The sequence below is a fragment of the Macaca thibetana genome, chromosome 11, assembly GCF_024542745.1.
Source record: "Macaca thibetana thibetana isolate TM-01 chromosome 11, ASM2454274v1, whole genome shotgun sequence".
NCBI lineage: Eukaryota > Metazoa > Chordata > Mammalia > Primates > Cercopithecidae > Macaca > Macaca thibetana.
This window is the reverse complement of record NC_065588.1, coordinates 115,975,486-115,988,474: the sequence shown is the minus strand read 5'-3', so window position 1 is coordinate 115,988,474 and position 12,989 is coordinate 115,975,486. Positions and strand designations below refer to the sequence as shown.

Genomic DNA, 12,989 nt, shown 5'->3' with positions numbered 1-12,989 from the left:
AGATATTGCTTTACTGTGTTCTAGCTTTTCATGCCCACTCCTTCTCCCCATCTTGGTGAGAAATCTTTCTCATTTTTGTTTCTCTTAATGTGACATGTATTTTTCTCTGGCTGTGTTTTTTTTTTTTTTTTTTTTAAATGTTTTCTTTTTGTTTTTGGATTTAAACAGTTTCATTATAGTGTGCTTTAGGTTAATTTTCTTCACATTTCTCATGCTTGGGACTTGTTGAATATTTCGCATCTGTGGGTTTATGGCTTTTGTCAACTTTGGAAAATTTGTGGCCATTATTTCTTCAAATATTTTTTCTGTCTCCTATACTCTTTCTGGGACTCTAATTACATGTACGTTAGGCTACTTGAAGTTGTCTTACAACTCCCTGATGCTCTGCATTTTTTGAAAATGCCTTTTTCTTTTCTCATTGTGTTTCATTTTGGTTTCTACTTCTTGTCTTCTACTTCTTTGTTTCTATTTGTCTTCAAGTTCACTAATCTTTTCTTCTAAAGTATCTAATCTGCCGTTATAAACTTACAATAGTATTTACAGAAAAATAGACATGTTAGAGAAAACATCACAACTCTAAAATATTTGACTTAGTTATCTTATAGGCTTTTTTTTTTTGAGACGGAGCTTCTCCCTGTCACCCAGGCTGGAGTGCAGTGGCGTGATCTCGGCTCACTGTAAGCTCTGCCTTCTGGGTCCACACCATTCTCCTGCCTCAGCCTCCTCAGTAGCTGGGACTACAGGCGCCCGCCACCATGCCCGGCTAATTTTTTGTATTTTTTAGTGGGGACCATCCTTTTAGCCAGGATGGTCTTGATCTCCTCACCTCGTGATCTGCCCACCTCAGCTTCCCAAAGTGCTGGGATTACAGGCGTGAGCCACTGTGCCCGGCCTTTTATAGACCTTCTTATGGAGACTTTTTTTTTTTAATTAAATAGAAGAAGCACTCTTACATCTGCCCTAAACTGGGTTCTGGGTTCTTATTTGGGTTTTCATATGTAAGCAAATGGGACCATATCCACTTTGTCTAACAAGTGAAAAGTCTATTAGGGCATTGTTGACTCCTCTTTCCTCTGGGCCACACATCTATCAGTAAGTCCTTTTCCTTATGTTTTCAAAGGAGGTCTCAGTTTCATCCATGTTCTCTGTTTTTGTTTTTGTTTTTTTGCCACCATCCTTCTCCAAGCCACCATCATCTCTCACTTGAATGGCAGTAACAATACCTTCAGTGGTTTCCCTGCTATGTTCTACCTTTGTTCCATTTTGATCCTCTTCTCCCTATAGCATCTACAGTGATCTTAAAACAACAGTAAAATCCGTCACTTTCTTTCTTAAAATTTTCCATTGGTTTTCAATTAATTGAATTTTGAATGAAACCTAAATTCTTTACTGGACCTTCAAGATTCTTGGTCTCTGCCTTGGTCCTTATCATCATCTTGGACTACTTTTTTTTCTTCATTGCTGTGCTTTTCAAAAGTTGACCACAGCCCACAGAATACATTTTATTTGCAATCCAATAGAAGGGATTATATTTACTGTATTTCACTGATTCTAAGGTATCTGAAATCATGGTGCATATTACAGTCATATACAGACATAAACATGTCATAGTTTGATAGGACTTTTTCTTCCTTAATGTTACATAAAATAGTCATAGGTTTTACAATGGAAAGTACCTTAAATTTGATGAGTTAGAGTATCTAAAGCAGAAGTTTCCTATAACAGAGCTCATGTTTACTACTCAAGGCACATTCTGATGTTTTCAATTCTATCTTTTTTATTCTACTTCATTGGATACAACGAACCAAAAATCCCGACTTGTCATGCTTGCTGTTGGATTACAGCTTGCAATTTGAAAAACTCTGCTGTAGCCACTCAGTTTTTTTGGTGGTTGTTGTTCATCAAATGCACCAGACCCTTTCCTGCCTCAGGGTCTTTGCAAATGCTGCTCCTTCTGCCGTCTCCTGTCCATTGCATGGCTGGCTCCTCATCATCCTGTAGGTTTCAGCTTGCATGCCACCTCCTCAGAGAAGCCCTCCTTGACCACCCCATCTAAGTAAGTTTCTACCTACCTTTCTTATTCTTTTTTTTTTTTTTTTTCTTCTAAACTGGTCCCTATTTGTTTTCTTTATAGCATTTGTCCCAATCTGTAATCACGCACTTATTCATTTCTGATCTTCCCTCACCAGAATGAAGGCACAGGTCATGGGTGCCTATATCCTTCCACAGTGTGAAGCATATAGTATGTGCTAAAAAATAATCCTTGTCAACTGAACAAATGCTGCTGGTTTAAGGCAGCTTTGTCCTGGAGAAAGCCTATATATATTTATTTCAAGGCCGATGTAGAGTTTTCTGAATGTCAGCAGCTTTTAATGAAAAAACAACACACACACAAAGTCCCTTTGTCCTGGCTGTTGTCCTGTGTGTGCGTTTCTGTGTGTATGTGTGTGTCAGGGAGTGGGCTGGGGAGGAGTTAGTTGGAGGGAAGAGGGAAAATTACTCATCTTTTCAGAATGGGAATAGGACAAATGAAGGAGAGTAAAACTTCATCCTTTATTGCTTTTTTTCCCCCTTTTCTCCTAATAGTCTCTAGATGTTAATATAAATGTTAAAAATATTTGTACAGGGTGTGCATGTGTGGTCTAAAGAGTTAATTGTTATTAACACAGCATTGTGTATTCCTGTAACTTATTTCTGGTGTTGGGGATGATTTGATTAATTCGTTCTTTGAAAAACAGATGCTAGTGCCGCATTCTCAGCTTTCCAGGCAAATTGCTATTCTCTATATTTGACCCGTAGCATGTAGAATTGTATTCTACCCTATGAAAAATTTATAATCAACTTCTTACCTTTTAGGCACATAGAGATGAAATCCAGCGCAAATTTGATGCTCTTCGTAACAGCTGTACTGTGAGTATTAATTAACCAAAGATGATTAAAATAACATGAAACTAACAGAGAAGGAAAAGGGGACAGCTCTTTAAAATATTGGTGACGAGTTTTGATTCGAACTTGCAGCTTGAAGAAGATAATGCAATCAACCTTATTTGGAGTTTTTGAGCCCTGGATAACCTGTTTTTTTGGGGTTCTTCCAGTTTTGAAAAACTGAAACCATTCTTCCTGTTTGGGGGAAGAGGATAGTTGGAAGGGTCAAAATAATTCTCACTTGTGGAAGCACTAATAGGTTTCAGCAGCTGCAATGAAAATCCCAAGGCAGCTCCCCCTCCTACCCCAATGTAGACGGTTTCATGGCTAACCCAGCTCAGAGACTCTCCTGTCACCAAGGTAGTTGTATCTGTGAGACTTCTCCAGATTGCTACCCCTGCAGAGGAAGAACCAATGAGCTCTTCTCCTGGAGACCTAGAAATTGTAACTTCCTACCAGGCAGAATTTGGCTTTCTAACATGCAAATTCAAAATCTAGGACTCTTTGGGAGATGTTATTTATATTGAGAGAAATAAATGCTATGAGTGGATAAGCATCTTCCATAGGTTATATAATAGAGTAGGGTCGGTGGGAATTCAGTCTATTTTTGATCAGAGTGAAGGACTGAAATAGGCCCCTTTCAGAAGATGGGGATGTTCTCCTTATTCATGTGCCCTCTCTTTTCTTTGGCCTTTTTGTCACTTTATTACCTTCTTAGTCCTCAGTGATCTTGTCCTTGTTTGTATTATTTGCATTTGTGAATTTCCAGAAACACCTTCCAGCCTCCACACACATACATATTTTATTTTCTTGTTATGAGCTCTTTATTTCCTCTTTAGCTACTATAAATGAGATATTAAGTCCTAACGGTATTTTTTTTCTTAATTTAGGTATAAAATGTATCTAGTAAAGCACATAAAAATGTAGTAATTTTAAGTATACAGCTCAATAAAATTTTTATACAGATAAACAACTAGGTAACCCCAATGTAGATCAAGGTACAGAACTTTCTCAGCCCCTGAAGGCTCCCTCTTGTTCCCTTCCCATCATCATCCTTCACCCAAAGGGTAACCACTATGCTGACCTCTGATACCATAGTTTAGTCTTGCCTGTTCTTGAATGTCATATAAATGGAATCACAGAGGATGTGCTCTTTGGGGCTTAGCTTTTTTTTTTTTTTTTTTTTTTTTTTTTTCGCTTAAATGGTTTGTGAGGTTCCTCCACGTTGCTGTACCTATCAATAATTTGTTCTTTTTTTAATCACTGTATGGTGTTTCTGGTGTATGAATAGAACTATAGTTTGTTTATCCATTCTCCTTGTTGGTAGACATTTGGATTGTTTCCGTAATGGATCAATCTGTTAGGAAACCCTGTTGCACAAAGCCTTTGGTGGCTGTGAGCACTTACTTCTGGTGAGCATTTCCCAAGAATTACTAGGTCATGATATTTGCCTCTGTTTGACTTTAGTGGGGAACTGACAGACCAGTTTTTTGGTCTGCATTTCCTGATATGATGGTGGATTGGGATGGGCCTGCCTTAAAATGTCTGTGGATTTCCTCCATCCCTCCTCCCTTCCTTGAGTAGTTGGGGGTTGACATTCTGGTAGTTTTCTGCCCTAGGATTTTAATTTCTTGTTGCCTTTCTTTCTTATTTTACACACGAGTTATTTGCTTATATTACATACGTGCGCGTGAATGATCACTGAATAAAATGTAGATCATTTTATGACTGTGGAATTTTTTATATTACCATTTTTTCCTTATATAAGCTTGGATTTTTAAAAATGTGTGCATTAGTAATCCTGTTCCATTCATCTGGAGTTCTTTTTTCCTTTTTTAGTCTTTTGGCATAAGAACTTTCTAAAAAACATTTTTTTACAGTTTTATTGAGGTATAATTGGTGTACTATAATCTGATGCATTTTAAAACGTGTATATAACTGTGAAACAGCAAAACAATCAAAATGAATTTTATTATTTTGGATAAGATTATCCAAATTTCATTCTTGAGCGATAAAAACAAAATATTTATTGTATTCATCACCCTCAAAAGTTTCCTTATACCCCTTTGTAATTCATCTTGTCCCCCATTTTAAAAATTGAAAGTCAGTTTTAGTGGAATACACTAGTATGTAGACTGCATTTGGTTACTTTTGCATGTAACTCTAATGCTCTCCAAATTTGCGTTTTCTGGAACGGTGACTTCTGATCTTTGCGTCATTTACCTCTGTGTTCTGTGGCGAAGCCTCTGGGGGCCTTCCCAAGTGTGTGTGTGTGAACCTGAGAGAGATGCCCTCCACCCACATTTCAGCCAGAGCAGCTGGGTAACTTAGTAGTCTAAGCCATGGGCTCTGGAATCAGACAGAGTTCAGATTATAAATTGGCCTCTTAGTAACCTATGCTTATTATCCTACGAAGCCCCTCTTTCTTTGTCTGTAAAATGGAGATGACATTGTATACCCTCAGTTCCAATCAGTACCCTCATTGATTGTAGGATACGTAATTAATTTAATAACTGCTCTTTGGGGGCTGGGTGAGGGAAGAGAGAGAGCTTCTGGTTCCAGTATACCACGTATCCACATTTCAGACAGTACAACTTACGGAACACTGAGTCATGGGATTTGGTAGTAGTACCTCCCTCATAAGGTTGCTGCGAGAATTAAATGAGATACGTGCAAACTGCTTGCACAGGGCCTGATCCATAGAAAGTGCTAAACAACATTGGTTACTATTAATATTTTATTCTCCTGGGCTTATAATATAATCTTTTGTTTGGAAAATGGCTCTGCTGCTACTTTAAAAAGTTTGAAAACCACTACTTTAGAACAACATTTAGCCACAATAGTACGTCTCAATTATACTTTTCCAAGTTCAAGACCGCTTTAAAGACACTTCAGAGGAATGTGTTGGAGGTTCCTTTCTTTTTTGGCATTGCTGAAGATTGTCTCCGCTAGGAAATGTCATCTTTGTCATTTAAAAATGAGTTATTATGGGAGTTCCCACAATTCCCATAATAACTCAATTGATAGGAGCTCTCTTCAGCTTTCAAAAAGCTCATGCACAGTAAGATTTTCAAGCTCAGACCATTTCTATATTTTGAAGACATTTAAAAAGGATTTGATTCAATCTGGCACCTAAAACCCTACCTAAGTCTGTTTTAGAGGGGAGTTGGTGGGCAAACATATGACACAGTTTTAATTATGAATCAATCTGTCAGCTATAAGATTAAAAATAAATAATATGCAAATAGCTGCCTTCAGAAGAGAACCAGGCATTAAAATAGGATTTCAGTCCTGTGTCTTTTTAGCCTGATGCTCATTATCTGACTGGTTTCTTCACCCCTAACGTGCCATTGGACATTTACCTGGTAATTTTCCTCTGCTGGTCTTCCAGTTAGGTGTGAGAGGTCCATGTCTTCTTCTCAGAACCATGATAGCATTGAAAAACAACAGATCAGATCAGCCCAAACAAAGTTCTTTCTTTTTTTTCTTTTTGACACTGAGAGTAGATCTTTTTTTTTTTTTTGAGACGGAGTTTCGCTCTTGTTGCCCAGGCTGGAGTACAATGGCACGATCTCCGCTCACCACAACCTCCACCTCCCGGGTTCAAGCGATTCTCCTGCCTCAGCCTTCTGGGTAACTGGGATTACAGGCATGTGCCACCATGCCTGGCTAATTTTGTATTTTCAGTAGAGATGGGGTTTCTCCATGTTGGTCAGACTAGTCTTGAACTCTCAGACTCAGATGATCCACCCACCTCAGCCTCCCAAAAGTGCTGAGATTACAAGTGTGAGCCACCATGTCCAGCTTAGATCATTTTTTTTAATCTTCCCTTCTTTCTTCTAACTGTACCAAGACCTGTTATCTGTAAAAACAGCATGTAAGAAAGCTCTGCTGGCCCCTGCGTTGTGAAGATATCTTGCCCATCTTTTTTTACTGCTAAGATGGAATCAGCCTTTCAGTTTCTCTTTTTTACCCTCTATCTTTGGGGTTAAAAGTTTAACAGACTCATAGTAAACAAATCATTTGACCTTGGTGGAGAGAGAATATACCCAGGACCAGAAAGTAGACCTACCAATTTTCCTTGCACATTCCCTGGATCGAAATCAAGAAGGGTTGTCCTGAATGGTAAATATATTTTACCTGCATCATTTCAGTTTTCAAAGATCTGAATAAAAAAATTGAATAAACACTTCTATCCCTATTTTAGAGAGGCAGTATAGTTTAGGGGGCAAGAATGTAGATTCTTGAGTTTTAGTGTTGGGTTCGAATTCTGGTTTTGTTATTTACTAGCAGTGACCTTGGGCAAGTTACCTAGCATCTCTGTTGCCCCAATTTCCCCATCCATAAAATAGAAATAAAATAATACCTACTTCAAAGGACAGTAGTGAACATTGCCTGTTACTATGCCTTTTTAAAAAAACTCACAAAGACCATTAATTTACTGCCTATGTCATAAGTCAGTTTAATATCTGTAAACTCAGTAACATATGTGTGTGTGTGCATGGGTGTGTCCAACATTTAATATCATGACTCCAGCAACTTGAAACAAGGTCACAAGCTAACTGTGTTATGGCTTGGGTAGATAGAATATGTGTATAAAAAGTCCAAATCAATTAAAATGCCTTAAATCTCAGTATGGGTACTTTACAAAAACATGTAACACTTCTCTTGTCAAATGGGCAAAATAGAGATGATGACCAAATATAGAACCAGCAATCACAAACCAGAAATATAATCAGAGCCACAAGAACCCTTGTAGACTGGATGACAACAGGGAAATAGAAAGACCCTTCTTACTCCAATGGGCCCATCTCAACTGAGTGATACCAAATTGCCCTTTTCCAAGTGTTTCTTCTTTAGCATTTTATAATATAATTTTGGGAGAAAAAGAAAAGGTGGCAGAAATGGGCTACTATCACAAATGATAAATTGCATTTTTTTCATGAATCAAAGAAAGCAGGTACCCAAAGTCTTAACTACATCCTTGAATGACAAGTAAATTATTTTGGCAATGATGTGTTTCCATGTGAGTAGACTTTCTGTAGTCTGGTCTGTTTATTCCCCAAGAGGCTTTTTTTTTTTTTTTGAGACGGAGTCTTGCTCTGTCACCCAGGCTGGAGTGCAGTGGCGCAATCTTGGCTCACTGCAAGCTCCGCCTCCTGGGTTCATGCCATTCTCCTGCCTCAGCCTCCCAAGTAGCTGGGACTACAGGCGCCTGCCACCATGCCCGGCTACTTTTTTGTATTTTTAGTAGAGACAGGGTTTCACTGTGTTAGCCAGGATGGTCTCGATTTCCTGACCTCATGTTCACATGATACATTAAGGTCAAATAACATGCAAGAAAATTCAAAAAATTAAAAGAGTAAGAGCAGATGAGTAAATATAGTGTTCACTCCCATGTCACAGATGGAGAAACCAACCCAGCAAAGGTCAGATGGCTTATTTGGGGTTCCAGAATCCATTTTATATCTTCCAAGCCAGCCTGCCTGTCTTACTTTTCTTTGGGAAAGAGGTAGGGGGAAGCATAGTAGTTAAATGGAGACATTATGAAAAACATCTTAAGGAATAGGTTTACTACATACAGGAAGGAGACCAGTTGAACTAGTGGGCATTGTTATTCATTGTTTCTGGTTTCAGGAGATTTAACATGTCACAGAAAGGGAAAGGCAGGGACCCTACAAGTCATAAGTGTCTGCTAGAAATGGCAAATGTGCAGATTTTGCTTATTTGTCTTCCTTGATAAAGAAGGTATCTGAGCTAAGAACCTGACCAGATAACTTTTATTCCCCTTCTTGTAGCTGACAGTGTATCTCAAAACAGTACATTATGAATTAATGTGGCTTTTGACATTAAAAAGCAAATCACTAGACCATTAGACCACACACTAAAAGGTTATCAGCTCAGTTAACAAAATGAAAAGTTGTATCTCTTCTGAGTACATTTGTGGACAAATGTACTTAATTGATGTTCTTTAATTCCATGTGCCTGGGGAGATTTTTTAAAAAACTGATAATCAAAGAGGGTTAAAATAGGGAATTAGTCATGAAAGCAATGGCAACATTTCATAAACGAAATCGACTCTAGGTTTGAAAATTGGAAACAATTAATAACTGTAGGCTTAATGGCATTTCCTTTTAATTTCCTTCTTTTTGTTACATACAATTTAATTTACTGCCTGTGTGCCTCAGTCCAACTATTATTAGAAAATTGCCCTTAAACTTCTAAAGTATTATACATGAAAGCTCTCTGCAAGCAGTAATTCTAAACCTCAGCAAAGAGAATAGGAAAGCTAAATGTTCTGAAATTGAAGTCATTCTGCTACTGAGCAGGAAAGTAATTTAGCAAACCCCGATTAAATCTCTCTCAATAAAATGACAGTTTCATATACATGGCTTCCCATTGTCTGATAGCCAACTGTATAGTAAAATACATTAAAGTGATGGTATAGTACAGTATTGTATTTTCAGGGTTTTTCTGAGTTTCCCTTAAGTTTTTTTTCCTTGGTTGTATGAAATTAAATTTATTGCTTGTGATATTATTGAAATAACTCCTGGTGCCCTTCCCTGTCAGTCTTCCTTGATAAGAACTTCATTTTGCTTTCTAAGACTGTGGCCATCTCCAATAATAAGGTCCTAGAGATAGTGTCATGGGCATTTTTAGCTTAATTAGCAGATTGTGATACCACTCTGTTATTAATTTGCATTTCCCTTCCATATTGTATTATTTCTGTCAACTTGATCTCATTCAAAGTCGTCTGTTTCATGCAGTGATTACTTTTGATTGCTTTTGCCATATTTCTTAGATGTGTCCTGAGTTAGAGAGAAACTGGGTCTTTTTCTACCACTGCTCGTGTTTAGAGTTAAGTGGGTGGGCGTGGGAGCTTGGACGTGACTCTCAAGGTCAGGTGGGCAAACTCATGAGCGGCACGTTGATTGCCAGTGTCACGTGAGTTCAGAAATCCATAGCCCTAGAAGCAATTTCTCACTTGAAATGAATGTGCTTGGCATGTAACTGGATTCCTTTCCTCTTTTAGGTAATCACAGACCTGGAGGAGCAGCTAAACCAGCTGACCGAGGATAACGCTGAACTCAACAACCAAAACTTCTACTTGTCCAAACAACTCGATGAGGCTTCCGGCGCCAACGATGAGATTGTACAACTGCGAAGTGAAGTGGACCACCTTCGCCGGGAGATCACAGAACGAGAGATGCAGCTTACCAGCCAGAAGCAAGTAAGGAGGGTTAACATAAGTAAGTAAGGTCATGAGATCCTTGGAGGACTTTTAGAACAATTTTAGGAGGAGTGCTTGGTGCATTCTCCCGAGGGTTCCAACACTAAACTTCATACCCAACTTCACTGGGCTCTTTTTAGAATCATGTCTTGTTTCTAAGTCTTTAGGGTTTTAAAAATGGCTTTTAAAAGTGTGTAGTTCTTATTAATTTTGATTTTAAAAAATTGGGCCGGTGCGGCAGCTCTTCCCTGTTATCCAGACACTTTGGGAGGTAGAGGCAATAAGATCACTTGAGCCCAGGAGACCCCATCTCTTAAAACAAAAAAGATAAAAATTAGCTGGGCTTGGTGGTGCATGCCAGTAGTTCCAGCTTTTTAGAAAGCTGAGGCGGGAGGAATGCTTGAACCCAGGAGCTCGAGGCTGCAGTGAACTGTGATCATGCCACTGTACTCCAGCCTGGGTGACAGAGCTGGACCCTGCCTCGAAAAAATAAATATAGATAAAAACAAAATCAAATGCTTTGGGAGATCAACATAAATGGCTTGATTTTAAGCTTAGTCGCTTCCCCTGGCTTTGCTTTGGGTTCTGCCTCTAAGGTGGCTGCAGCACTGGCCCTTCCTCCATTCTTGCCTGGTCCCCTCGGGCTGCAGAGGAAAAAGACAAGCTGCATTTCAAACTGTAGTTAGAAACTTGTGCTTTTCTGAAACTGACCTGACCAAAGTAATCTCCAGGAAATCCTTGTTTAAAGATAAGGCACAAATCCGTGGTACTGATTTGCAGACGATGGAGGCTCTGAAGACCACGTGTACCATGCTGGAGGAACAGGTCATGGATTTGGAGGCTCTAAACGACGAGCTGCTAGAAAAAGAGCGGCAGTGGGAGGCCTGGAGGAGCGTCCTGGGTGACGAGAAATCCCAGTTTGAGTGTCGGGTTCGAGAGCTGCAGAGGATGTTGGACACCGAGAAACAGAGCAGGTGGGGTTTTGTGTTTGTGGAAAGCTCATGACAGGTGACCGCAGGAGGATCAGCCTGAGAGTTGTGAACAGGGTGATCAGCTTTCCCAGCTGAGACTGAGAAGCCTCCTGGTGCTTAAAACCAGGAGACTCTTGGGCAAACCAGGATGGGGTGGTCACCCTAGTTGTAAACGTAGATAGTGTGAGTTGGATTCTGTGGCTATGGCTGGTATCTGTTTTCCCCATGCAGAGGCCTGGGCATCAGGGCAAATACCTCTGTTTTCTGTGCAGAAACACTCTCATGAGGTTTCTTATCAGAGTAACCATAGCAAGAACATTACCATTTTAATCCTGGTCATGTGGAGTGCTAGTCTTCCCTCCACCCCAGGATTCCTCAACCTTGGCACTATTGACATGTCAGGCTGGGTCATTCTTTGTTATGGGGGCTGTCCTGTGCATTGTGGGATATTGAGCAGCATCCCTCGTCTCTGCTCACTAGATGCCACCAACAACCCCCTTCCCAAGTTGTGACAACAAGTATGTCTCTGGACATTGCCCCCAATATTCCCAGTGTCTCCATTGTCCCCAGTGGAGAACCACTGCTTTACAAGAATAGTTTAGTGTTTTTTTTTTCCTTTTCTTGGAGACAGAGTCTGACTGTGTCACCCAGGCTGGAGTGCAGTGGCACCATCTCAGTTCACTGCAACCTCCACCTCCAGGGTTCAAGAGATTCTCCTTCCTCAGCCTCCCAAGTAGCTAGGAATACAGGTGCGCGCCACTATGCCCGGCTAATTTTTTTTGTATTTTTAGTAGAGATGGGTTTTCACTGTGTTGGCCAGGCTGGTCTTGAACTCCTGACCTCAAGTAATCCACCTGCCTTGGTCTCCCAGAGTACTGGGATTACAGGCATGAGCCACCATGCCTGCCTGTTTTTTCTTTTTTTTCCTTTCTTAGTAGGAAGTGATAATAATCAGTTCAGGTAGTGTCGTTCCTCTGCTTTCTCACTTTTGTTTCCACAGTTCACCTAGTATAGATTTCCCTTCCTGCGGGGCCACAGTGGTGCAATTGTGTACTCCATAGCTCTGAGGGTTGCTGGTCACATTGAAGATGTCATAGACTGGAAGAGTTGTTATGACAGATTTACAGCTCATGGCAGGAAACTGTTTTTGTTTCTGACAAAATTGGTACGTGATGACGTTTCACAGATGGAAAGAAATGGCCTAGAAGGATGGGTGCCGCTTTCCAGTTTGTACAAAGGCACGATATGGGGTAGTGTGTGCCCCGTGACTTCCTGTCTGCACAGCTAATTGGATCCATTTTTCATAACCTTGCTCATGTCACCTTCCTCTGAAACTTACCTTCCTGTGATTCTCTGAACTCCTTAAGCAAGATAAGCTATCCGTAGAAATATCAATCAATGAATTAATCTGTGTCACACTCTTTTGGGTATCTCTCACATTTACTGGGCCATAGTAGGCTCAACTAAATATATCAGATGGATTATGCAAAGTTCAACTGAGCTTCAAAAGTTTGGAGGTAAAAGATGAGAACCCTTACATTTCAAGAGAAATGGTAGAAACAGTTCCTTTTTGTGGATCCTCCCAGCTTCTACACTCAGGGTATTTGTTGATGTGAGGGACTGCTGTTTAAGTCTCCTGTTCCAGCTTCCTTCTGAATCCTTAGACTCTGCCATCCTCACTATAAGTTCTGGTTGTTTTCTCACAGACCCCTTCCCTCCCGCCCTCAAGTGCAGCTCCTATCCTAGCTGTTTCTAGGGACCTACGGAGATCATTTTTGGGGTAGGATCTGGCTTCAGCATCAAGAAATACATGACCGTACATGGAAGGTATAATTATGAACTGTTCTCAGGAAGACTAGCAT

The 12,989-nt window shown here is 40.0% G+C and overlaps 1 protein-coding gene across 6 annotated transcripts in view; it reads left to right on the top strand.

Annotated features, from left to right (window-relative positions):
- CIT (citron rho-interacting serine/threonine kinase) overlaps positions 1 to 12,989 on the top strand; it is a 201,700-nt gene that overhangs the window by 141,587 nt on the left and 47,124 nt on the right. For all 6 annotated transcript variants that reach the window (XM_050747837.1, XM_050747836.1, XM_050747835.1 and 3 more), the window contains 3 exons: positions 2,857 to 2,910; positions 9,959 to 10,156; positions 10,937 to 11,130. In XM_050747837.1, the coding sequence (XP_050603794.1) occupies positions 2,857 to 2,910; positions 9,959 to 10,156; positions 10,937 to 11,130 (446 nt within the window). The remainder of the gene's footprint in view (positions 1 to 2,856; positions 2,911 to 9,958; positions 10,157 to 10,936; positions 11,131 to 12,989) is intronic.